The 25,821-nt window shown below is 39.0% G+C and overlaps 1 protein-coding gene across 2 annotated transcripts in view; it reads left to right on the plus strand.

Moving 5' to 3' along the window:
• The window catches only part of akap10 (A kinase (PRKA) anchor protein 10), a 92,918-nt gene that overhangs the window by 5,443 nt on the left and 61,654 nt on the right, over window positions 1-25,821 (plus strand). For both annotated transcript variants that reach the window (XM_073053302.1, XM_073053300.1), the window contains exon 2: window positions 16,660-16,710. Coding sequence is in view for 1 of the 2 variants with exons in the window: in XM_073053300.1 (XP_072909401.1) it covers window positions 16,660-16,710 (51 nt within the window). In the remaining variant the exon portion in view is untranslated. The remainder of the gene's footprint in view (window positions 1-16,659; window positions 16,711-25,821) is intronic.

Here is a 25,821-nt window from a genome sequence, read left to right on the forward strand (position 1 = left end):
GGCCCTTCCAGCCCTTCAAACTGCTCCGCCCAGTATTCCCTAATCATGGAACAATTTACAATGACCAATTCACCTACAACCAGTACATCTTTGGAATGTGGGAAGAAACTGGTCACAAGGAGAACGTACAAACTCCTTACAGGCAGCAACGGGAATTGAATCCAGGTTGCTGGTTCTGTAAAGCAGTGTGCTAACCACCATGCTACTGTCCCGCCCATTACGGGGACAACATACTAATCCTTGCAGGCAGTGGCAGGAATTGAACCCAGGTCGCATAGACTGTAAAGCATTGTGCTAACCATTATGCTACTATGCTGTGAAAAATAAATGTACAGAGAATTAAGGATAACTCCACTGCTCTTCGAAGCAGATCACTGAACTTTTGCATCTATCTAAGAAAGCAAAAGAGATAACAGTTTAAGACCAACCATAAGGTATCGGAACAGAATTAGGCCATTTAGGCCCATCGAGTTTGCTCTGCCATTTCATCATGGCTGATCTATTTTCCCCCTCATCCCCAATCTCCTGTCTTCTCCCTGTATCCTTTCATGCCCTGACTAATCAAGAATCTGTCAACCTCTGCCTTAAGTATAACCAATGACTTGGCCTCCACAGCTGCCTGTGGCAACAAATCCCCCAGATTCACCTCTCTCTGGCTAAAAAAAAATTCCTCATCGTCTCCATTTTAAAAGGGCGCCCCTCTATTCTGAGGCTGTGTCCTTTGTTCTTAGACTTTGCCACCATAGGAAACAACCTCTCATATCCACTCTATCAGAGCTTTTACCATTTAAAGGCAACACAAGTGAATCTGCAGATGCTGGAAATAAATAAAAACACAAAATGCTGGCAGAACTCAGCAGGCCAGACAGCATCTAATGGAGGAGGTAGTGACGACGTTTCAGGCTGAAACCCTTCATCAGGAGTGAAGTAACATGGGATGGTCAATGGTAGCTTTTATTTCTTCTACCAAAATGCATGACCATGCACTTCCTGACACTATTCCATCTGCCACTTCTTTGCCCATTTTCCTAATCTAAGTCCTTCTTTAGCCTCTCTGCTTCCTCAAACCTACCTGTTCCTCCACTTATCTTTGCATTGTCCATAAACTTGGCCATAAAGCCATCAATTCTGTCATCCAAATCATTAAACTATGTTTAATACTGCCTCCTCCACTGAAGCACCAGCATAATATTTTCTTCTCAATTTTCTAGAATGAAGCCCAAACCTATAATGTCCTGACTCAGACCACTGTGTGAGCCATCTGAGCCAAGAAGAACCAGAAATGTCAAAAACGGTTAAAAAGTCTTCTGGTTGCTACCAAATTGCTTTCCTGGGCAGAAACTCAACAAATACAGTGGCATGCAGAAGTGTGGGCACCCTTGGTCAAAATTTCTGTTACTGTGAATAGCTAAACAAGTAAAAGATGACCTGATTTCCAAAAGGCATAAAGTTAAAGATGACACATTTTAAGCAATATTACTTTTTTTATTTCCATCTTTTACAGTTTCAAAATAACAAAAAAGGAAAAGGGCTTGAAGCAAAAGTTTGGGCACCCTGAATGTTCAGTACTTAGTAACTCCCCCTTTGGCAAGTATCACAGCTTGTAAACACTTTCTGTAGCCAGCTAAGAATCTTTCAATTCTTGTTTGAGGGATTTTTGCCCATTCTTCCTTGAAAAAGGCTTCTACTTCTGAGAGATTCTTGGCCATCTTGTATGCACTGCTCTTTTGAGATCACTCCACAGATTTTTGATGATGTTTAGGTCAGGGGACTGTGAGGGCCATGGCAAAACCTTCAGCTTGCACCTCTTGAGGTATTCCATTTTGGATTTTGAGGTGTGTTTAGGATCATTATCCTGTTGTAGAAGCCATCCTCTTTTCATCTGCAGCTTTTTTTTTTTTTTACAGACAGTGTGATGTTTGCTTCCAGAATTTGCTGGAATTTAATTGAATTCATTCTTCCCTCTACCAGTGAAATGTTCCCCGTTCCACTGGCTGCAACACAAACTCAAAAGCATGATTGGTCCACCCCTGTGCTTAACAGTTGGAGATGTGTTCTTTTCATGAACGTCTGCACCCTTTTTTCTGCAAACATACCTTTGCTCATTGCAGCCAAAAAGTTCTATGTTAACTTCATTGGTCCACAGGACTTGTTTCCAAAATGCATCAGGCTTATTTAGATGTTCCTTTGCAAACTTCTGACGCTGAATTTTGTGCTGAGGACGCAGGAAGGGTTTTCTTCTGATGACTCTTCCATGAAGGTCATATTTGTGCAGGTGTCTCTGCACAGTAGAACAGTGCACCACCACTCCAGAGTCTGCTAAATTTTCCTGAAGGTCTTTTACAGTCAAATGGGGGTTTTGATTTGCCTTTCTAGCAATCCTATGAGCAGTTCTCTCAGAAAGTTTTCTTGGTCTTCCAGACTTCAACTTGACCTCCACTGTTCCTGTTAACTGCCATTTCTTAATTACATTACGAACTGAGGAAACAGCAACCTGAAAATGCTATGCTGTCTTCTTATAGCCTTCTCCTGCTTTATGGGTATCATTTATTTTAATTTTCAGAATTCTAGGCAGCTGCTTAGATTGTTGCTGCTGCTGATTGTTGGGACAAGGTTTCAGGGTATTTATAAAGATTTGAAATTTGCATCACCTGGCCTTTCCTAATGATGACTGTGAACAAGCCATAGCCTTAACAGCTAATTAAGGTTTGAGACCTTAGTAAAAGTTATCTGAGAGCTCAAATCTCTTGGGGTGCCCAAACCTTTTCATGGTACTCCTTTCCTTTTTTCACTCTAACATTGTACAAAACAAAGATAATACACTAATCTTGCTTAAAATTTTGATAAGAATGTTTCATCTTTAACTTTATTACTTTTGGAGATCAGTTGATCTTCTACTCACTTAACAGAAATTTTGACCAGAGGTGCCCAAACTTTTGCATGCCACTGTAAATGACTTGCATGAGAATATGGATGGTCTGATTAGTACATTTGCAGACAACATGGAAATTGGTGGAGCTCTAGTTAAGGAACAAGGTTGTCTTAGGATACAGTGGGACCTAGATCTGCTGGAAAGCTGGATGAAGCAGCAACAAATGAAACTGGTCTATTCAAGTACCAGGTGATGTAGTTTTGGGAAGCCAAATTCTGAAAGGGTATTTAAAGGAAATGCCAGGGGTTCTAGGAACACTGATGTACAGAGAGATTGGATAGGTACATGGTTAGGAAATTTTTGGACTGATATGGACCAAATGCAAAAAAATGGGACTAGGTTAGCCTCCATGGGCCAGTTGGGCCAAAGTGGCTGTTTCCTTCATTACTTAGGTTAAGTTCAAAGTAAATTTATTGTCGAAACACGTCACCATATTCTTGTGGGTATACTCACTAAATCCATAATAGAAAAATAACCACAACAGAATCATTGAAATACAGCATGATCTTGGGTGTTCAATCAGTGTGCAAAAGACAATAAACTTGCAAATACAGAAAGAAAGTAATAATATATAAGTAATAAATATTGAGACCATGAGATGAAGAGTCCTTGAAAGTGAGTCCATAGTTTGTAGAGTTCAAGAGCCACTGGGCACTGTTACAACTTGATAAAACTCTAATTAGATCACACTTGGGACTATTGTGTTCAGTTCCGGTCACATCATTATAAGAAAGAATTTGAAGCTTTAGAAATTTACCAGGATGTTGTCTGGACTAGAAGACATGTCTGATGAGGAGAGGTTGAATGAGATAGGGTTTTCTCTTTGGAGCAAAGGAGGATGAGAGGTGTATAAGATGGTAAGATAGTTTAATTGAACAGCTGGAGACTTCTAGGGTGGAATTAACTAATACAAGAGGACATAATGTTAAGGTGATTGGAGGAAAGTATAGAGAGGATGTCAGAGTTGAGTTCTTTATAGAGAAAGTGGTGTGTGCATGGAACACTCTGCCGGGGTGGTGGTAGATGCAGATACATTAGGGACATTTAAGAACTCTTGGAGGCACACATGGATGATAGAGAAATGGAGCGCTATGTAGGAGAGGAGGATTAGATTGGTGTTAGAGTAGGTTAAAAGGTTTGTACAACATTGTGGACCAAGGGGCCTGTACTATGCTGTAATGATCAATACTCCATCTAAAGTCAAAAGGTTAACAGAGATTAGTGTACTGGTGTTATTAAGTGTGAAACCATAACAGTATCTGAAGCAATACAGTTGTAGAGAATGTAGTAACTAGAGGCATTTAAAGTACAATGGATTTTGGTTAATAGGACATTTGGTTAATTGATGCAGCCATTTATTTGGGATAACTGTTAAAGAACAAAAACTAATTGAGAAAATAGCCAGGATATCCTTCGTTTATTTGGGGCACTATGCTGCTTAATTGGGGCTGGAGACTGTTGCTGAACACACCACACGCATGCACTTGTGTGGCCAATATACATTATACCATGGTTAGAGTGAACAGATTTTAAATTGTTTGAGTTGTGTGTGCTTGTTTTCAAAAAGCAGTGATGTTTGTCACTGATAGTTGCGAGGATTAAGCAGTAAGAGAATTCAGAACCATTTTGCTCTCTGTGGTTTCAAGCATTTTAGACTAAGAGATGCCAGAAATGAAAATGAAATAACTTCATTACTTCAACAAGGCAGGGACTACAAAGAATTTGAAGGTTTCAACAACCACTTTGAATGTTACAATGAAAATGAAGATTTGGAGAATGGAATCAGTAGCATTGTATGAAGGCGGTCTATTATTTTCATTAAGTGTCTGTGCTGATTTTGTTCATTTACAGTGAATTAAGTGAACAGAATCCAGTGTACTAAATAATATAAATCATGAAGCTTGCTTTAATTGAGTATAGCAAATACAATAAAACAGTAACAGGATTATAAAATAAATTGAATGAAGAATAAAAACAAGAAATTCTGGAGATGCTGGAAATCCATACACAACGCTGGATGAACTCAAAAGGTCAGACATCATCTATGGAAATGAATAGAGAGTTAACGTTGTGGGCTGAGATAATTCATCAAGACTGGAAAGGAAGGGGGAAGGTGCCAGAATAAGATGGGGAGAGGGGAAAGAGTATAAGCTAGAAGGTGATAGGTGAAGCCAGGTGGGTTTTGGAAGGGTGGGTAGCTGGTAGGTGATGAGTGAAAGAGCTAAAGAGCTGAAGAAGAAGAAATCTGATTGAAGAGGAGGGTGGAGCATGGGAGAAAGGGAAGAAGATAGGCAGGTGAGGAGAAGAGACATGGTAAGAGGGGCATCAGAGTAGGGAATAGGAGGAGGAAGGGTGAGGGAGAAAAATTACTGGGTTGGAGAAATTGTTGTCATCAGGTTGAGGGTTACCCAAACAGAATGAGGTGCTGCTCCTCCAACCTGAGAGAGGCCTCGTTGTGGCAAATTTGGAGGTAGAACTGACCTATCGGATTGGGAGTGGGGATTGGAATTAAAACGGTTGGCCACCAGGAAATCTGCTTGTTGCGGAGAACCAAGTATGTTTATTTTGTTTAAAATGTTAAATGTGTTATAACAATCTACTTGAGGATGTAGAAAGAGAAATGTTAGCCCTTGTAATGTAATGGTCACTTTAGCGTCCTTGACTTGTGCTTTCTGACTCAGTTTCCTATGATATTATCAGACACTCAAATGCACTGAATCTGGGTGCTAATGAAATGACATGGATCTGCTCAAGGCAGATGCTTCACAAATATAGTGCACAATGACCTTGGAGCTAAATGTGTCATTGTAATTCTAGGGTGGGTAGATAATTCAAGCAGTAAAACAGAACTGAATAAATTGTTCAATTTCTAAATGATGAAGGATCTTGACAGTTAATTTTTTATTTTCACAAAACAAATAATTTAGATTGCTGTAAACAAAATATTGAGACATAGAAATCTAGAAAATAGGTGCAGGAGTAGGCCCTTCGGCCCTTCGAGACTGCACCACCATTCAGTATGATCATGACTATCATCCAACTCAGAACCCTGTACCTGCATTCTCTCCATACCCCCGATCCCTTTAGCCACAAGGGCCATATCTAACTTCAGACCTGCAGTTCTAAAATTGTTACTGTGAAGGTGTTGGGGGGGGGGGGGTGTGGAAATTAACACCTAACCTCATGATGTGAGCATAATTGAATACCATTGCATACCTTATTAACAAATCTTGTCCAAAAAATATAAATGGCAAACAGGGGCCAGGAGAGTCAGGAAAGAATCTGTTTTGGAAAGCTATGGATTGTGTTATAACCCTCTGTTATTAATGCACTTCTCATTAAACCCAGATGCAGAAAACTTGGTACTTTTCCCTGCTCATCAAATTCCCCTTAGTTGTGACTTTGATTCCAACCTTCTTCCTACAAAGCTGTTCCAAAGTGTTATTGCTTATTTGAAGAAATGCTTCCAACTGAGATCTTTTCTTTTGCCACTTCCACCACATCTCTGTACCTTGAGCTATTAGTTATGATCGAAAAGTGCTTACAAGTAGTTTTTTCTCTTATAATCAACCTTTTCTATTTTAATAGATTCCCTTTCATTTGCCTCTTGTTGATACAGAAGAGCCCAGGCTCTAAAGTTGATGTTGTTCTGAAATGGTTGATAAGTATGTGTCTCTGCAGCTTGTGTCTTTTCTATATTTCCATGTGAGCTCTATGGCTGTGTTTTAATTGATATAGATCTTCTGTCTTTTATGGAAAATACAGATGAGTATTGTGGAAGTTCCAATACTTCACACTACAGCTATTACTTCAAATTCCAAGTAGCATCAATGGTTTTCTTTTATTCCTCATTAATTATTGCTTCTTGCATTTTGGCATATATGTAGATAACAGAAATAGCAGCTGTTCTATGCGCTATTTTGAAAGCAACAGAGCTGATTTGTGATAGTGTTAATTTCTCAGTTTTTTTTTTAAAGTTTGGGGAGACTATTTTCAGTAGGTGCAGTTGCCTTACAAACCAAATGATTTCCCTGAAGTTTGTACCTAGAAGTCTACACTGAAGAACTCCTTCAACAATGTTATTCAGTTTTCTGCTTCAACATCTTTTCCTTCATTTTGTGTTCAAAAACAAATGTTCACTTATGACTCCAAAACTGTTCTTCAATGAAGCCATGCAAGAAGGCCTCAACTATGTTCAGTCTTATATTTTTTTAAATGGGGAAATAAGATTAGATTTATTTGTCATCTCACGTCAAAAGATGCAGTGAAATATGTCATTTGTGTCAACGACCAGCATAGTACAAGGATGTTGCCATGCTGCCAATGTAGCAGGCCCACAACTTATTCGCCCTTACCCATGCATCTTTGTAATGTGGGAGGAAACCATAGCACCTGGAGGAAATCCACGTGATCATGGGGAAAAAGTAAAAATTCTTTTCTGATAGTGGTGGAATTCAACCTGGGTCGCTGGCACTATATTAGCATTACGCTACTGTGCCGCCCCCATTTCTGCCATGCGTGTCAGATAGTGTCCATCTCCAACAAGAAAGAGTCTAGTTACTTTGTGATGTTTCTTCCAGTATCAGTACCTCAGAGATCACCATTAACTAGAAGAGTAATTCAACTTACAAGAAGCATTGTGAAGTAAGTGACTCATCTCAATACCCCCAAACATTTCTACATTTAATTAGGGAAAGAAATATTGAATACTCCCCACTTGCTTTAATGGACTTAGCTTCAACCAACATGAGAAGCTTGAAGTTATCCACATCCATTACCTTAAACATTCCCTCCATGCATGCATCACTATGGAGCCTAGACTGGAATCTACAAGATGCATGGAAGCATCTTGACAGGGGTTCTTTGATAGCTTCCCCTGATTCAGTATCTCCAGACACAGTCAGACAAAGGCAGTTGATGCAGTAGAACACCAAAGCCTGTAGGATTCCCTTCAGTTTCAGGAAATAGTCTCATTTGGAAATACATTGCCAATCTTGTAACATCATTGACCCCAAATACTGGCATTTCTTATCAATATAGTATTTGAATATTCCTTTGTTGCACAGGCTGCCCTGATTTGGGTGATGGGAATGGGTGATCATACTAAGCTGGCCGGTGACGCAATTAAAAATATATACACAGTTAAAAGAAAGCACTGTACCACAGTTCATTGTTGAATCAACATAGTTTATGTTTTGGAGTTTACAGGAAAATAGTCCCATTGGTGAATATCTTGGATTTATTTTTTCGCAGACAATTGAGCAAATTGATATGTTTATAAAAAAGAGAAGCTGAGCAATTTGTAAATTTCACCTAATTACTTGCATTTAATTTAAAGATCTTATCTGGCCACAGGAGAGGTGCATGGTGATAGTGAACACTGTAATTTTAGTCATGCAGGGCACCAGAGACAAACCCAGTAATTATATACTGCTGAGTACAACATTGGCAGGAAATTATTATATAGGATGAATCTGAATGTGGGGAGATGGATATTAATTATGGATAGTCAGCATAACTTTAAGGGGAGATCTTGGCTGATGAATTTGACTTTTTTGAAGTGGTTATGAAACACTACAGCACAGAAACAGGCCCTTTGGCCCATCTAGTCTGTGCAGAACCATTAATCTGCCTAAAACAATCAACCTGCACTTGGACCATAGCCCTCCATACCCCCCTCATTTATGTACCTATCCAAATTTTACTTAAATGTTGAAATCCATCACTTGCACTGGCAGCTCGTTCAATTTTCTCACCACCCTCTGAGTGAAGTTCCCCACCATGTTCCCCTTAAACATTTCACGTTTAATCGTTAACCCATGACCTCTAGTTGGAGTCTCAAGCAACCTCAGTGTAAAAAGCCTGCTTGAATTTACACTACCTATACTCCTCATAATTTTGAATATGTACTTTTATTAAATATCCCCTCAGTCTTCTATGTTCTAGGGAATAAAGTCCTAATCTATTCAATCTTTCCCTATAACTCATGTCCTCAAGTTCCAGCAACATCCTTATAAATTTTCTCTGCACTCTTTCAACCTTCCTTACTTTCCTGTTGGTAGGTGACCAAAGCTGCACACAATACCCGAAATTAGGCTTCACCAGCATCTTCAATTTAAGCATCCCAATTCCTGTAATCAGTATTTTGATCCATGTAGGCCAATATGCCAAAAGCTTTCTTTATGTCCCTATTGCCTAATGCCATTTTCAAGGAATTATGCATCTGTACTCGCAGATCCCTCTTCTACCACACTTCTCAGTGCCCTACCCCTCATTGTGTAAGACCTACCCTGGTTGGTCCTCAGAAAATGCAACACTTCAAACTTGTCTGCTTTAAATTTCATCAGTCTATTCTTCCAGCTGGTCCAGATTACACTGCAAGCTATGATCGTCTTCCTTGCTATCCACTGCAACCCCAGTCTTGGTGTCATCGCAAATCTGTTGATCTAGTTTACCACATTGTCATCCAGATCATTGATAAGGATGACAAACAACAACAGACCCAGCACTGTCCCCTGCGGCACACCACTAGTCACAGGCCTCCAGTCAGAGAGGCAACATCTACAACCACTCTCTGGCTTATTCTGTGAAGCCAGTATCTAATCCAGTTTACTACCTCACCTTGAAGGTGAATTAGTGTGCTTGATGTAGTCCATGTGGACTTGGGTAGGTCCTTTGATAAGGCCCCATGTGAAAATCTTGTGCAAAGGCGAGAGACAGCGAGATCCTGACCAATTTATCTAATTAGATCCAAAGTTGTCTTGGCTATAGGAGGACTCTGTTTGCATTTAAAGGTCTGTGGTTATTTGTGCATCTATTAGGGTTGCTATCTCATAGCTCCACTGAACCCGATTTGGTGGTAGACCTCAATGCTGTCTGGTGTTTTTGCATTCTCACTGTAACCATGTTTGTTTCTCCCAAGTGCTCTGGTTTCCTCCCTCATCTGAAAAATATGTGGGTTCGTAGGGTAATTAGCATGTGCCTAGTATATGGGTAAAGGGTAGAATCTCTGGCAGTGGTGGGTTTGATTGGAATGTGTGCAGAATAAATTGTAGGGAAAATAAGAGTGGGAGCCTGTATAGATTCAGTGAGCCAAAACAGCCTCCTAAGTGATATGGAGCTGTAGATTGGTGCTGAACTATTGTTGCTTGTATATGTTAGTAATCTTGATGTGATTTTGGAGGTACTCTTAGTAAGTTTGCAGTTAGTCCTGTTGTTGATAGTGTGAATGGTTTTCTGTAGTTACTGAGCAATATTTGATGAGATGGTAAAATGAGCAAAGCAATGGCAGAGAGAATTTAGTTCTGAAAAGTGGGAGATGATGTGTTTTAGTAAAATAAATAAGTTCAATGTATATTGAACAGTAAGATCCTAGGAATTACTGAGGAACAAAGGGATCTTGGTGTACACGTCCAAGGATCTCAAAGGCAGAAGATAGAAGTGATTGAGCTGCCATATGGTATTCCTACCTTCATTAGTTGAAGGTGCAGAATAAAAGAGCAGGTAGATTATGTATGACATTAATTTTGGTTGCCTCACTATAGGAAGGATACAATTATACTGGAGTGCATACACTAAAATGTTACCTGAGATAGCTCAGAGATTGGAAAGGTGAAATTTACTTTACAGTGGAGATGGCTACAGGAGTGACCTTATTAATATCTACAAAATTATGAGGTGCAGAGCTAAAGTATGTGATGAGAAACTTTTCCTCTTAGGAATTATGCTTAAGATTGTGTAGGAGATTTAAAGGGAATAAAGAATTTTTCACTCAGATCCAGAATACACTGCATTGAGGGATAATGGAGGCATGTACTGTACTTACACAACATTTAAGAAGTATTTAGATGAGTACTTGAAATGCCAGGGCATCATCATCATCATCGTCATTATGTATTGTGTCACATGATGTGGCAAGGGCATAGAGAACTAAAAATCAAGCCCTGGAACCTGGGATTCATATACAGTGGTACTTAATGACCAGGATATTTTACCTTGTTACATGACTCTGATTCCTAATTGTGGTTTTATTTAGTTAAAATAGTTGCAGGAAATATATCAATATTTAATGGTTGGAAACCACAATAATGTGAGTGTTCCAAAATTGTGGTTTAAAAAAATATTTGAAGTGATACTACTACTACTAAATCAGCATTGATTTGGAACAGTAGGATTAGGATTATTTGTCTCAGCTTGTTTGCATTTCTGTTCAACAGGATGGTTTAAATTGACATTAAAGACAGGTGGGATATTTCATGTAGGATGTGCAATCTTCTTGTGGAACATTTTCCAGGCCACCCAAGTAATTGTAGCAGTGCAAGAAATAAAATGTGATAATGCAGTGGTAATTATTCCCTTTCTGAATGTATGATTTGTTAGGCACGTGCATGAATCCTTCCAGGATTATCCTGGAGCTTCTGTGAATCTATAGTTTGCTGTCCTTGTGGCTTGCACAGTCCTCTCGGAGATGCGAACTCTGATTCTGCTTCACAGTACACATCTAATTGCTTTGATAACCTAGTGAGTAGTTTTTGTGCATCAAACAGATATAATAAAAGATGAAAGACCACTCAGTCATTTGACTGATTATTTTACATGGGATAGCAAATTTATAAGCTAAAGGAAGAGGAGTAGTTGTGACCTTTCTATTGCTTTTTAATGAAATGTGATGTGATTTAAAGGTTGGTTATTAATTGAAGGAATTTGGTTTGCAGGTTGAGTTTGGGATTTGATTCCAATTTGTCAGTCTTGATATTTTGTAAAATGATCAAAAAATAAGGCACCATGAAATTCATGCTACAATATTTATCCAAATCTGCAGTGAAAAATTTCTTGCAGTAATTGGAATGCTTTCTCCATTTTCCATGAATACAATGAATTAGAATTTAGTTACGTAGTCATTTTTCTTTTAAGAATGTGAGTTTATTCACTCTTTGTGACTAGTGGATACTTGCTTTCGACTGAATACATTTGTTGGTTTTGGCACGGCGGTCCCATTGATAAGACATGCTGAATGTTTTTGCTACTGGTATCATCTTCTCCTGACCTGAATACCGCAAACTGCTTCGGAACCTAAACATTTGTTGATCTGGTGGTTTTCTTATTGGATTGGTTCCTTACATTATGCCTGAAATAGGTGATACATGCATCTTTCTGATTTGGGATGTAAACTGGTTGGATTTTGAAAGTGCTGTGTCATTTGATACATCAGAGCTTCCAAATCTATTTGTAGTACCACCATTAGAATTGGACTTGCCATTATCATTGTATCATGGGTGTGAAGACTGATAGTTTCTACTAGCACTTGTGTAATTGTGTGTGTATGTGTGGGCAGGTGGAAAGAAACAAAAATGAAACTATTCCAGCCATTTGATCCACTGTCATTTCCTCTGCAACTCATTGATTAAAGAATCAAATAGATTGAATTAGGAGCAATGTCTCTCATTGGAAATGGTTGCAATTCAGATTGAATGATGGAAAGGATGTAATTAAAAGTGCAGCAGTGTTTTGAACTGGTTACTGAAGCTTTACATTGAATTACCCGGACTCTGGAGCACAGAAACAGTCAATTGCCATATTGATCAATGGAGGGTTTAATGTTTCACACTCACCCCTCTTCATCTAATCCTTTTACCTTCCATATACTGAGCTAGTTTCCTTCAAATATTTTGTACTAGCTACTCATAAAATGTTACCCATTATAATTTGGTAGCTTCTAAGGTACTCAAACAACCCTGTGTGGGACTAACAATCATTCCACAGTCAATGTAATTTGGATCACATTTTTCCCCATTCTGATGTTTTGTCTGAACAACAAATGGATCTCTTGACAATGCATACTTTTTATTGCATTTAGTTGCTACCACATGATTGATTGATTAGAAATTTGCATTAACGAGCAGGTGTACCTAATAAAGTGGCCACTGAGTGAATGTTTACAGATTAGTTAATAGCAATTCAAAGCATCATCATCTTGGACTCCCCATCAAATGTTTTCAGAACCCTAAGTTATATTTTGAATTAAGTACCTATTGTTAATACATTGGAAATATTGATGAGATAATTTCCCAGTTACTTTTAAATAATCTTTTGTGAATTTTCCTGTTTTTGAAATAAAATACTTTTCTCTCCGTTGATGGTAGGGACTGAGTAGCCAGTACAAGGGGCAGAACGATTGGCCTTGCAGTGGAAAGCCTTTATGCTGGAATTTTTTTTTTGTTTTATTTACTGGGAGCACCACATGATGTTAGCATTTTTTTTCTGGTTTAGTTTTTATTTTACTGCAGTGTGACAGTATTGCAAATTGTATTCTTGTCTCTGGATTTATAGCTATTTTTGTGTAAATTTGCAAGAGCGGGTGCACATTGGCTCTTGTTGACAGTTGTGCAATCCATTAGTTGACTAAATCTGCCTCATCAGTGAAACTGGTTTGACAGCTTATGATTCGTTTTCTGATGTATTACCGGTCAGAGAGTATTTTTATGATTTTGACATTATCCACAGGGGTGTAATGTATTGTTATGGATATGTGATTATGAATGTTGCAGATGTACAGGTGTATAATTACCTGGTGCTAAGTGGAATAACTGTGTTCAGAGTGTGACAATTATATAAAAAGATATACTTTTACAATGAATTAGTTCTTCCATCTTCTCCCAGTTGGACTTGAGTTAGGTGCCGTTGTTAAACTTTGCCCTAAGTGCACCTGTTGTGCCTTCCAAAATGGACAGTAAATCAAAGAACTGCAGATGTCGTAAACTTGAACTAAAAATAGGTCAGACAGTATCTATGGCAGGGGTGTCAAACTGATTTTAGGTCACGGGCCGGATTGAGCAAAATGCAGCTTCATGCGGGCCGGATCAGTCGGACGCGTGCGAATGCAGCTTTCGTTGCCTCCGTTTTTTCAGCCTGCTCTCATCTGTCTCAGTCTCTGCTATAATTACAAAGTGTTTCACTTTACAAATTCCGTTGCTTATGAAGAAGACTGCCGAGCAAGACTGCCGAATAAACACTAAAAACCCTGAAAACCTGGTACCTGAATAAACTCAGCATTAGCCATATCATACGCCATAGGCGCTTCGATTACTGGGGCCAGCTTTAATAGTAATTAGATATTATCTCGCGGGCCAAAGATAATTCCACCGCGGGCCGGATTTGGCCCGCGGGCCTTGAGTTTGACATATATGATGTAAATATATCTGGCGAATAATGTATATCGCTGATAGGTTAACCAGGATTTTTAGAGAACGAATGCAAACAAAGGAATGTAAACACTATGAAATGCAGAGTAGGACATATGTGGTACATTAGGCTGTGCTTGTGTAAAGAGAAACCCACATATTGCAGATGGATGATCTATCGCAGAACTGGACATCTTTGATACTAACAGAGAAATCAATGTTCCCAGACAGAAGATATGACGCTGTTCCTTCTGTTTATGTTGGACCTTGTAATAGTATTGGATGCCACAGGTAGGCAGGTCAGCATAGGAGGGCAGTGGAAATTTAGTGACTGGCCACAGAAAGATCAACAGTGCCCTGCAGAACTGCTCATACTTATTTGGCAAAGTGATTACCTAATCTGCATTTATTTGGTTTCTGCATTATTGAGGAAATCACATAGTGAACACAGTAATTGCTGCTTCACCTGGAAGAACTGTTTAAGCTGTTGGGGGGGGAAAGAGGTTAAAAAAATATCATTTCTTGTGAATGAATGAGTTTTAATAAGTTCAGAGATGGATGAGCATTTAGGAAGTTGTGAAGGGAATGCTGAACCTAGAAATGAGGAGAGCATATGTCTGGTGGTGGAATCTTGTTAGAAATAACATAAATTGCAAAGAATGGTCTATTGACTGTGGATGCTGGTAAGATAGGAATTGAGGCCCGGGGCCTTCTGTCTATGAGGGGAGAGGGTGAGGGCAGGTGGATCAGATGCAGTCAAGAGCTTTGATTAGGAGAACGGAAGCCCATGTGCAGGAAGAAGGAAGACACCTTGAGCACCTGTTTGGAAAGTTTCATCAGTGAAACAGAACCTGGCAACAAAGGAACTGGAACCAGAGTCCTTGTAGGAAATGGGGTAGAAGGAAATATCGTCGATATAGCTGTAGGACTCTCTGGCCTTGCAATGAGTATTTTGCTAAACTGTGCCCTGAAGTAGAGAGATCCTGAAAAGGAACAGAAGAATCAAATATGGACAATCTGAAAGAGATCAATATGCAATACAAGTAATTTTTAATTTCTGTATGAGAGCAGGAAACAGCACTAATACAGCTAGTAATGTGCTGGGAAGGGGTGAGGGCTCTAAATAGGACTGAATGAAGGCGTTCTGTATGTCCAACAAAAACAGCAGCTTGGTTTGGGCCAGTGTAAATTCCCCTTTGATCTGGAGAAAGTGAGGAGAGTTGAAGAAGAAACTGTTCAACATGAAAACAAGGTTAGTAAGGGAGTGTGTTTGTGTGTGGAAGGGACAGGTTGGGTGTCTACTCTACAAAGAAGTGGAAGGCCATCCTTGTGTGTGATGGAGGTGTAAATATGAGAGAACTTTCCACACAAGTGGTTGAAATATCTTTCTTTCTGAATGGTGGCCTCTCCTCTACCATAGTTGATAGAGCCCATGACTATGTTTTCCTTATGCCTTCTCCAAGTGAGCCATTTGGTACTAAGAAATTGGAAGTTGTTGAAATGGCAGAAAGTATCAGAGATGTCGGAGGTACACATTTGAAAGGACGAGACCAGATGATGGAGCCAAAGTAGGAAAACATAAGTGTGTTGGGGTTTGTCTGGAGAGTTTTGCATGTGGAAGAAGTTTAGGAGTGGGGGAGTGAGGGGTGGTAGAAAGCAGTGGACAGAAGATCTGAGGAAATGAAGTCCGTCATTCTCTGGTGCAGTGGATGTTATGCGGAAATGTCTGAGAGCTGACATTTGGCAGTACAGTAGTAACAATATCTGATACAGTAAAGAAAATGTATGCTACAGTGGAGTTTTGAGCACTTTATTTGCAGGCATACTTGATGGGCTTCTCATAATAGTAACACCTGTGCAGTTCCTTGTCCACTATCAAATTATCATTCGGGATCTGTAAAACCAGTGTTCAATCACAGTCATATCATTTGTGCATTTTTACATTTGATTAGGTCATTAAGCCAAGTTATACAACCGAAGCTTATCTGCAAAGTTCTTGATTTTTCTGTGCAGTCACAGTATGCTGCTGTCTGATTGCCACTTCTAAATCAGAAGTGTGTTGACAACCTGTTTTAGTTATTGCATATCTGGGCCAGTGAGATTGGTATGTGAGACATGTCTATGTGGGAGGTATTAGCAATTAGCGATCATCATTTTCTGTTGTCTGTCATTGCCTTATTTAAATTTGTGTTCTTTGCTCTTTTTATTAAAAGGGTCAGCTCAGTGTGAGCTGACTGGTTCAATGATTAGACTGGCTAGTGTAATTATATCAGTTATTAGTGGGACAAACTTCTGTGAATTATGATTGTTATTCCTATTGTAAATAGGACTATGAAATGGAAAGACATAAATCTGAAGTCTACATGTTTGAAAAATTGTTATATGATCTTATATATGCTAATAATGTAATAGAATGTAGTTAAACCACACCCCCAGCACTGGACATTAATTTAAAAATGCATGCATATACTAAGATAAAACTCAATGATAATTCTGGACATACTGTTTGAGATGTGCAATTATTGAATATATTTTTATTTTATACAGGTAAAGCCAAAGGGGAGAAAGAGAAAATAATAGAGGCACAAATCAATAAAGGTAATTTTTATTTAAATATGTTAACAATGTTTGGGTGCGAAGGAGGTTTTGGCAGAGATGGGGATGAAAAAGAACTTGCCTTTCCACAGAATGGTGCTGTGTGATTAATCCAGGAACACAAATGTTGCTTGAATTTTAATATATGCCCTTTGATCTGAATGACACCCTTATGTTAATATTAATAAGTTTCATTTGTACAATATTTCCTTAAATTCTTTCTTATATCATAAATGTATAATTAGTCTTTGTGCTTTAACAGAAAAAGCTGACATTAGTGCTATCAACAGTGGATCCATTCCACCTAAATTTTAAGTAAACTCTTTGAAATGTGCAGATGTGATCCCCATGTTACAGCTACATAGTTAACTAATTTCACCCATGCAGAATTTGCAAATCACCATCCAAAAATATGTGATACAGAACAAAATTTGCTTTTCCAGAATTCATATTCAGTGATAAGAAGGAGTGAATGATGCTTGAAGATTGATGCTCCAACTGGAGGCCTGTGACTAGTGGATTAGTATTGGAACTCTGTTATCATTGTTTATATAAAGATTTGGATATGAATGTACATCGTATACTGAGCAAGGTGGCTGATGGTACATAATTAGGGGGTATTATTGATAGTGAAGTAGATTATAATGAATTGGAAGAGATCTTGATAAGTTAGGGAGATGAATGGCAAATGGATTTCAATTTTGATGCATTTTGGATAGTCAAACATGTACAGTGAATGACAAGGCCTTCACAAGTATTGTGGAGCAGAGAGACCTGGAGTACAAGTACACTGTCTACTTTCAGTTAACTGAGTGGTGAAGAAGGCACTTGGCATGCTAGCCTTCATCAGTTACGGCATCAGGTGTAGGAACAGGAGCAATATATTGGAATTTCAGTCATTGGTGAGCTACACTTGGAGCATTGTATAAATTTTGGGGACCCTGTTATAGGAAAGACATTGTTAAGCTGGAGAGGGTGCAGAAGAGATTTACGTGGATACTGCTGGGACTAGAGGGGCTGAGTTATAGGAAGAGGTGGACCATGTTGGATCTTTGTTCCCTGTAGGTTAGGAATATAACAGGTGACTTGGTAGAAGCTTATATAATCATGAGTGGCATGGAAAGGGTGGATGGTCAATTTATTTTCTTTAGAGGTAATGCTGAAGGGCACAGATACAAATGAGAGATATTTTTAAAAGACCTGAGCATTAATTTCTTAACTCAGAGGGTAGTGAATGCCTGGAATGAGCTCCCAGATGGAATGGTCAAGGTAGGTACAATTGCAATATTTAAGAGGGATTTGGGTAGCAACCTGGAGGGTAGTGGCTTGGAGGGTTTTGGGCTGAACATGGGAGAATGCTGTGCCTGGCATTGATGGACCAAATGTCCTGTTTTTGTGCTGTATTACCTCATGACTCCATATGGGGGAATATTAAACAAGATACAAAGCAAACAATTTTTTAAAATTTTCTATTCTATTCTCATGTTTGATACATGGTAGGTTCAAATTGCTACAGAATAGTCTCCCAACCCCCTTCCCTTCCCCCCCCCCCAAAGAAAACTAAGTTTTCCATATTATTTACCTTCAAGGTATTTTGGAAAAGGGCCAGCAAGTTTAAGTCCAAGTTAAACTTCCAACAGTGTTGGAAGATAATAAGTGCAGATACAAAAGATGACAGATGCTGAAGGTGATAAATGGAATCAGTGATTAATGATTTCCTTATCTGTCTCTACCTACCACCTTCAGTTTGTTATTTTCTTTTGTTCTGGTTTACAGCATCTGCAGTTACTTGTGTTTCAAACGCAGCTGGCATTCAGTTAAGACTTCTGCTTTGGAAGCTGACAAAGAAATGTCATAAATGGCACCCTGGCTTGAACCAGCAGCTGCGGTGCAATCATTACTTTTGAAGGAAAAACACGTAGGAATGCATCTCCTTTCCTTATCAATCTTTTTATTATTTAAATAAAAGAGTGCATGTATATAAACAAGAGAATTATCTCAAATATCTATATCAATAACAATTCATATAAAAGGTAAAATAAACATTATCAAGATCATACATAGTATTAATATAATAGTATATAATAAAGAAAAAGGTAATTGATTCTCCTCTTATACATAAAAAGAAGAAAAAAGATAAAGAAACTTTTATAATTATAATATACACAAAAAAACCCAAAACAAAAAAGAAGAGGGGAAATAAAAGAACTGGGCAGCTCAAACTGAGAGTGAAAGCAAGAAAAAAGAAAAACTTTCTGATCAAATTCAGCATTTCGAGAAGGTAACTGGAAGGGCCATAAGTCAAAGCATATGAAAATATGCTAAGTTTCCAAGTCGCCAAGTTTCCTCAAATTCCAACTACGGTACTTATTTTCTCTAAACTTAAACAGGACATAATGGAAGTAAACCAATAAATAGCAGTAGGTGGATTAGGATCCTTTAAGCAAAATGGCTCTCCTAGCCAATAAAGTTGTAAAAGATATCAACCGTTGAGCTGAAACAGGAATATCTCCTGCTTCCGATGGAATGATCCCAAAAATTGCTGTAAGTAAATTCGGTTGTAGATCCAAATTCAAGACTTTTGATAAAGTTTTAAAGACTTTTTAAAAACTTTTTAACGTTTTAAAGTTTTTTTTAAAAACTCTTTCCAAAAATTATCTAACTTGACACAAGACCAAAATATGTGTTTAAGTAGCCACCTCAATATTACATCTATCGCAAATAGGATTAATATTGGAAAAGATACGGGCTAATTTGTTCTTTGACATATGTGCCCGATGCACTACCTTGAACTGTATCAGGGAATGATGGGCACAAATAAATGAAGTATTTACCAAATAAATTTTTTTATCCCATTGATTATCTGAAAGTGACTTTCAAAATTCCAATTCCCACGTAGCTTTTATTTTATCATTAGATAACATATGCAAATTTAATAACCATTTATAAATTATAGCTATCAGTCCTAAACAGTTCCTAAACTGTTTTTTTGATAGAATAAACTCTAAAATTATATCTTTTATTTGGAATAATAAAAATCCTAGATTGACTAAACCTTTACTGCAGAAATTAAAAAAGTATGATGGTATGGCTTAGCCAAATTTTAGAATGTATTACTGGGCAATTAATATTCGATAAACCGTTTTTTGGATTCATTTTTCAGATATACATGACTGTCCTTTATGGGTGGATTTGGAGAAAAACTCAATGAAGGGATATTCTTTGGCCTCTTTACTGGGAGCCCCTCTTCCTTTTTTGCTTTCTAAGATTGGTAGTCGAGACCTTAATCCTATTATTAAACATACATTAAGAATTTGGTTTCAGTTTTGTAGATTCTTTGACTTTAATAATTTTGTTTTTCCTAGTAAAATCCATCTCAATTATTTTTTTTTTAAACCATCAATTTCCGATCAGACCTTTTCAGTTTGGAAAACCAAAGGAATAGTAACTTTTTTAGATTTGTTTATGGGCAATCGTTTAACGTCTTTCACTCAGTTAGTGGATAAATATGACCTATCTAATGTACACTTTTTTAGATATTTACAAATTAGGAATTTTCTACATAGTTTACTTCCAGATTTTCCCTTAGCTTATTCACCCAATGTAATAGATACTCTTTCAGGTTAAACCATTTCAAAAAGGAATGCATCTCCACTCATAAGATAGTGTTCAAAGGGAAATAGTTTTTTTTGTTACAGAAAATTGTAGTACATACAGTTTTCTAGGAACACAATCCATTCATAACGTGGGGGTCACCTGTATTTGATTTTTATAATCTCTTATAAAAATTGTAAGAGATTATATAGTGAAATGCTAAAAATATGTGGTGATACTCCTGAAGTTAAAATATCATAGAAGAGTACAGTAGAGTATAGATCCTTAGGCCTGCGATGTTGTGCCAGCTAAGATTGTGTCATTTGCAACAATGGATATTGTTACTGATGACAGAAGGCAGAAAAGTAGTACAGTTGTATGACTTGGCCTTTAAAGTGCATTCCTTGTGCAATCATGATTTAAATCAATACACTTCTCCATCAGCAACAATTGTGATTGTTTTCTTTTGTATGGCTATATTCAGAGACAAATGTGATGGGTGTATCTGCATTTAACTGGAGGTTATTTATGCTTTTGGGTGTCCAGCGATAAATTAGTTGGCCTATATAATGCCGTAACTACTCATTTGTAGAAGATAACTCCAGCAGATTCGCAGGAGAAGTGTTGCCTCATCTGAAAGAATATTTACAGGAGACAGGGTGAGAAGAGTATAGTCAAAGTAACAGTGGGAGCCTACTGACTCCCATGGTTATCTTGACTATACCTCTTCCCACCCTGTCTCCAGTAAAAATGCTATTCCCTTTTCTCAGTTTCTTCATCTCCCCCACATCTGTTGGAAGGATGCAGCTTATTTTCTAGAACATCAGAGATGTTGTCCTTCTTCACAGAACAGAGATTCTCCGTGTCTCCATTTCCTGAGCATTCATACTCGCCCCATCTTCCCACCGCCTTAAAAGTGATAGATTTCCTCTTGTCCTAACCTACCATCCCATGAGCCTCCATGTTAGCACGTCATTCTCCGCAATTTCTGACAACTCCAAAGGTATCCTTTCACCAAACACATCTTTAACTCCTTTCACCTCCATTTCAGCAGGAACCGCACCCTCTATGTTTCCCTTGTCCATTTGTCCCTCCTCACTAATCTCCCACCCAGCACTATTTCCCTGCAAGCAGGCAAAGTGCTACACTTGCCCATTCACCTTCTCCCTCACCACCATTCAGGCTCCAAACAGTCCTATCAGATGAGGAAACACTTCACCTACGAATCTGCTGGTTTGTCTATTGTATTTGGTGCTCCCAATGTAATCTCCTCTATATTGGTGAGACCGGTTGTAAATGTGGGGCTGCTTCTTTGAGCACCACTGCTCCATCCATCAAAAATGGAACTTCCCAATGGCCAATTAAATCTGATTTTTTTTTCATTCCATTTTCGACATGTTGGACCATGGCCACAATGAAGTCACCCTCAGGGTGGTGGAGCAACATCTTGTATTCTATCTGGATAGCTTCCTACCTGACGACATGAATATCAATTTCTCCTAGTAAAAAAAATTCCCTCCTCCCCTCCTCTTCTCTGGCCTCTTACCTTTCCTTACCCACCTTTTAACTCCCCCTGAGTCCCCTCCTCCTTCTGTTTCTCCTATAGTCCACTCTTCTCTCCTGTCAGTTTCTTTCCTCTCCAGCTGTTTACCTTTCTTACCCACCTGGCTTCACCTATCGTCTTTTAATTATCCTTTTCCCCTCTTCCCCCCCTCCCACCCACCTTTTTATTCTGGTGCCTTCTCCCTTCCTTTCCACTCCTGGAGAAGGGTCTTGTCCTGAAACATCGATTGTTAATTTATTTTCATGGATGCTGCTTGACTTACTGAGTTCCTCCATCATCTTGTGTGTGTTGAAAAGAATTTTTTCTCCTTTTTTCTTGCTTTTGCTAGCATTATTCACTGCGTCGTTTATCTTTGCTTTGTGCAAACTATCCGAGAGTGTTTGCATTAATTTGTAAATATTTTGAATCCACTAGTCAGAATCAGGAAGGTTCTGACTTACTGTGGAGGAGAATAAACATTAGTAATGTTATGAATGAAGCAGGACTTAATCAAGAAACAAGCTGCTGGAGGAATTAATATGGAGGGTCAAACAGCATCTATGGAGGGAAGTGGACCGTTGACATTTTGGTTTCTGAAGGGAGATGGCCAGAATAAAAAGGTGAGGGGAGGGTGTGGAGCAGGAGCTGTCGAGCAGTAAGTTAGGGGTGATAAGTAGATGCAGGAGGGAGAAGTGGAAATAATGACCGGTTTGGAGGTGACAGGTGGAGGTAGGTGAAGAAACCAGGTAGAAAAGGAAGGTGGAACATGGAACCAGTATGGGAGGTTGGACAGTGAGGGGAAGAGGACCCAGGGAGAGGTGTGTTTAGGTGATGGGCAGATGGAGGGATTGAGGAAGGGAAAGAAGTTGTGATTGGGTACTCTGGCGATATGGTGTAGGTGGATCTAGGAGGAAGTGAGTAGACCAGAAGGAAGGAGAGAAAAGGATAGTGTGGAGGGGGAGAAGGTGGAAGTAGGTTACCTGAAATAAGAGAATTCTGTATTCATGTCTTAGAGTTGTTACTACCCAGGAAGAATGAGGTTCTATTCCTCTAACAAAATCTTAATAGCAGAATTGTAAAACCTTAATAGAACATAGATCATAACACATACAGACACTTCAGCCCACTATGTTATGCCAACATTTTAACTTATTCTAACATCAATCCAATTCTTCCTCCTACTTAGCCCTCCATTTTTCTATCACCTATGTGCGTAACTAAGAATTTCTTAAACGTCCTTAACATAACTGCCAACACCACCACCCCTGGCAGGGTGTTTCACGAAGTCATCACTGTGTGTGTGTGTTTTGAAAAAAGAACAACAGCAACAACTTACCTCTGCGACTCCCCCTGTACTTTACTCCAATCGCCTTACTAATATGACCCCTTGTATTAGTCATTTCCATGTCTAAAAAGTCTCTAGCTATCCACTTGATGTATTCCTCTTATGAGCTAGTACACAAATGAAAATAATATGGGAAGTTTTTGAGGTACATTTGTTTGCATACTGGTTTCTCTGTGATTTCACTTATTTTTAGTTGATTGCTTCCAAGGGCATTACAAAAGGATTGATCAATTTACTGCATGTGCTTCCTGAAGGACAATTAAAAAACTTAATTGACTTCCTGAGAATATTTGAAATATCATTTAGGATCTTGATAACTGGACTTGCTGGAATGTTTGAAACATGAGGTTAAATCAATGACAAATGAAAAACTTGTATTTATGTGAGATATCACCATGTGTTTCTATTTTATTTTTAAATATAAAGGTTTAGTTTATATGAGAGTACAAGTAATATCCATTCTGAAGTTTAAATAAAAAGATGAATTGACTTCCTGAGAATATTTGAAATATCATTTAGGATCTTGATAACTGGACTTGCTGGAATGTTTGAAACATGAGGTTAAATCAATGACAAATGAAAAACTTGTATTTATGTGACATATCACCATGTGTTTCTATTTTATTTTTAAATATAAAGGTTTAGTTTATATGAGAGTGCAAGTAATATCCATTCTGCAGTTTAAATAAAAAGATGAATTCTGCTATTTTCTGGCTCAGGCATGTATTGGTGACACCATGTCAGGAGTAAGGGACTGTTATTGCAACACCCAAAATGCTGGAGGAATTTGGCAGCTCAGGCAGCATCTATGGAAATTATTAAACAGTCAACATTTTTGGCAGAAACCCTTCTTCAGGACTGGAAAGGAAGGTGGAAGAGCACAACGCACAAAATGCTGGAGGAACTCACCAGGCCAGGCAGCAACTGTGAAAGATGCCAGAATAAAAAGGGAGGTAAAGAAGGATAGCTAGAAGGTGTTAGGTGAAGCTTATAGGTGATAAGTGAGGGAGAATATAAAGAGCTGGAGAGGAAGGATTCTAGTAGAGGAGAGTGTGCCGTGGGAGAAAGGGAAGAAGAAGGTTAAGAGGCCAGAGTCGGGAATAGAAGAGGGGAGAGGAAGGGAATTTTTTTTTTACTGGAGAAGTCAATGTTCATGCCATCAAATTGGAGGCCACCATTGATGCTGCCCTTGCCTGCATCCCCTCGGTTTCCCAGACTTCTGCACTCATCTTCCCACTGCCTTAACAGGGATAGAGTTCCTCGTGTCCTAACCTACCAGAGCCTCTACATCAAACACAACATTCTCCACAACCCGCCTCCAAAGTTATCCACTACCAAACACATCCTTACCTTCTCTCCCCCACCCCCCAACTCTCTCCGATTTCTGCAGAGCTTGTTCCCTCTGTGATTCCCTTGTCCATACGTTCCTCCCCACTTATCTCCCTCCTGGCACTTAATCCTGCAAACAATGTTACACTGCCCATTCACTTCCTCCCTCACCTCTATTTAGTGCCCTAAACAGTCCTTCCAGGTGAGACAATATTTCACGTGCAAATCTGCTAGTGTTGTCTACTATATCTGGTGCTTCTGATGCAGCCGCCTCTACATTGGTGAGACCCATCGTAAATTGGACCACTTTGTCGAGCACCTCACTCCATCTGCCAAAAGCAGCATTTCTGGGTGACCAAATTCCCATTCCCGTTCCAATATGTTGTCCACCGTGCCACAGTGAGGCCACCCTTTGGGTGGAGGAGCAATACCTCATTCCATCTGAGTAGCCTCCAACTTGATGGCATAAACTTCGATTTCTCCTCTTTTAAAAAAAAATTCCCTCCCCCTTCCCTCTTCAATTCCCTGCTCTAACCTCTTACCTCTGCACACCTGCCTATCACCTCCCTCTGGTGCCCCTCCATCCCTTTCTCCCGTGGCCCACTCTCCTATCAGATACCTTCTTCCCCAGTCTTTACCTTTCCCACCCTCCTGGCTTCACCTCTCACCTTCCCCTCCCCCACCTTTTTATTCTGGCATCTTCCCTCTTCCTTTCCAGTCCTGAAGAAGGTTCTCAGCCAAAAATATGGACTGTTTTTTTTCATTTCCATAGATGCTGCCCGACCTGCTGAATGCCTTCAGCATTTTGTGTGTGTTGTTTTGGATTTCCAGGATCTGCAGAATTTCTTGTGTTAGGGACTATTATTGGTCATGTTTATCCAAGGAAGGATTTAAATGTGTTGGAAACAGTTGAGCATAGGTTTACCACAATAATAGCTGGTGTCATGACTGTGCAAGATGTCACTGGAGAGATGCAGGTGGCAGATATAGACGTCTTTATTCGGGACACACACAAGCTGACAGCCTTTAGAGTCACCCAAGAGAGAGGTTCCCGGATCCACCATTACAGCACATTTTTATATGTTAAAGAACAAAGGTAGCAGGACAGTTTCTATAATTACACTGCCCTCTTAATGCTTCTTTTGAATTGTGTGTAATTTTTCAAATTCTTGAGTCTTCCCACTAACACATCCAAAATGAGTGTTAATTATTGTGGTCTTTGAGTCGTATTCATGCAGTGGGGTATCGATTGCATTCATGCATATGCAGACATAATCATTTGGGTATTTCCTGATCTGCAATT

Source organism: Hemitrygon akajei, chromosome 8 (genome assembly GCF_048418815.1).
Source record: "Hemitrygon akajei chromosome 8, sHemAka1.3, whole genome shotgun sequence".
Lineage (NCBI taxonomy): Eukaryota > Metazoa > Chordata > Chondrichthyes > Myliobatiformes > Dasyatidae > Hemitrygon > Hemitrygon akajei.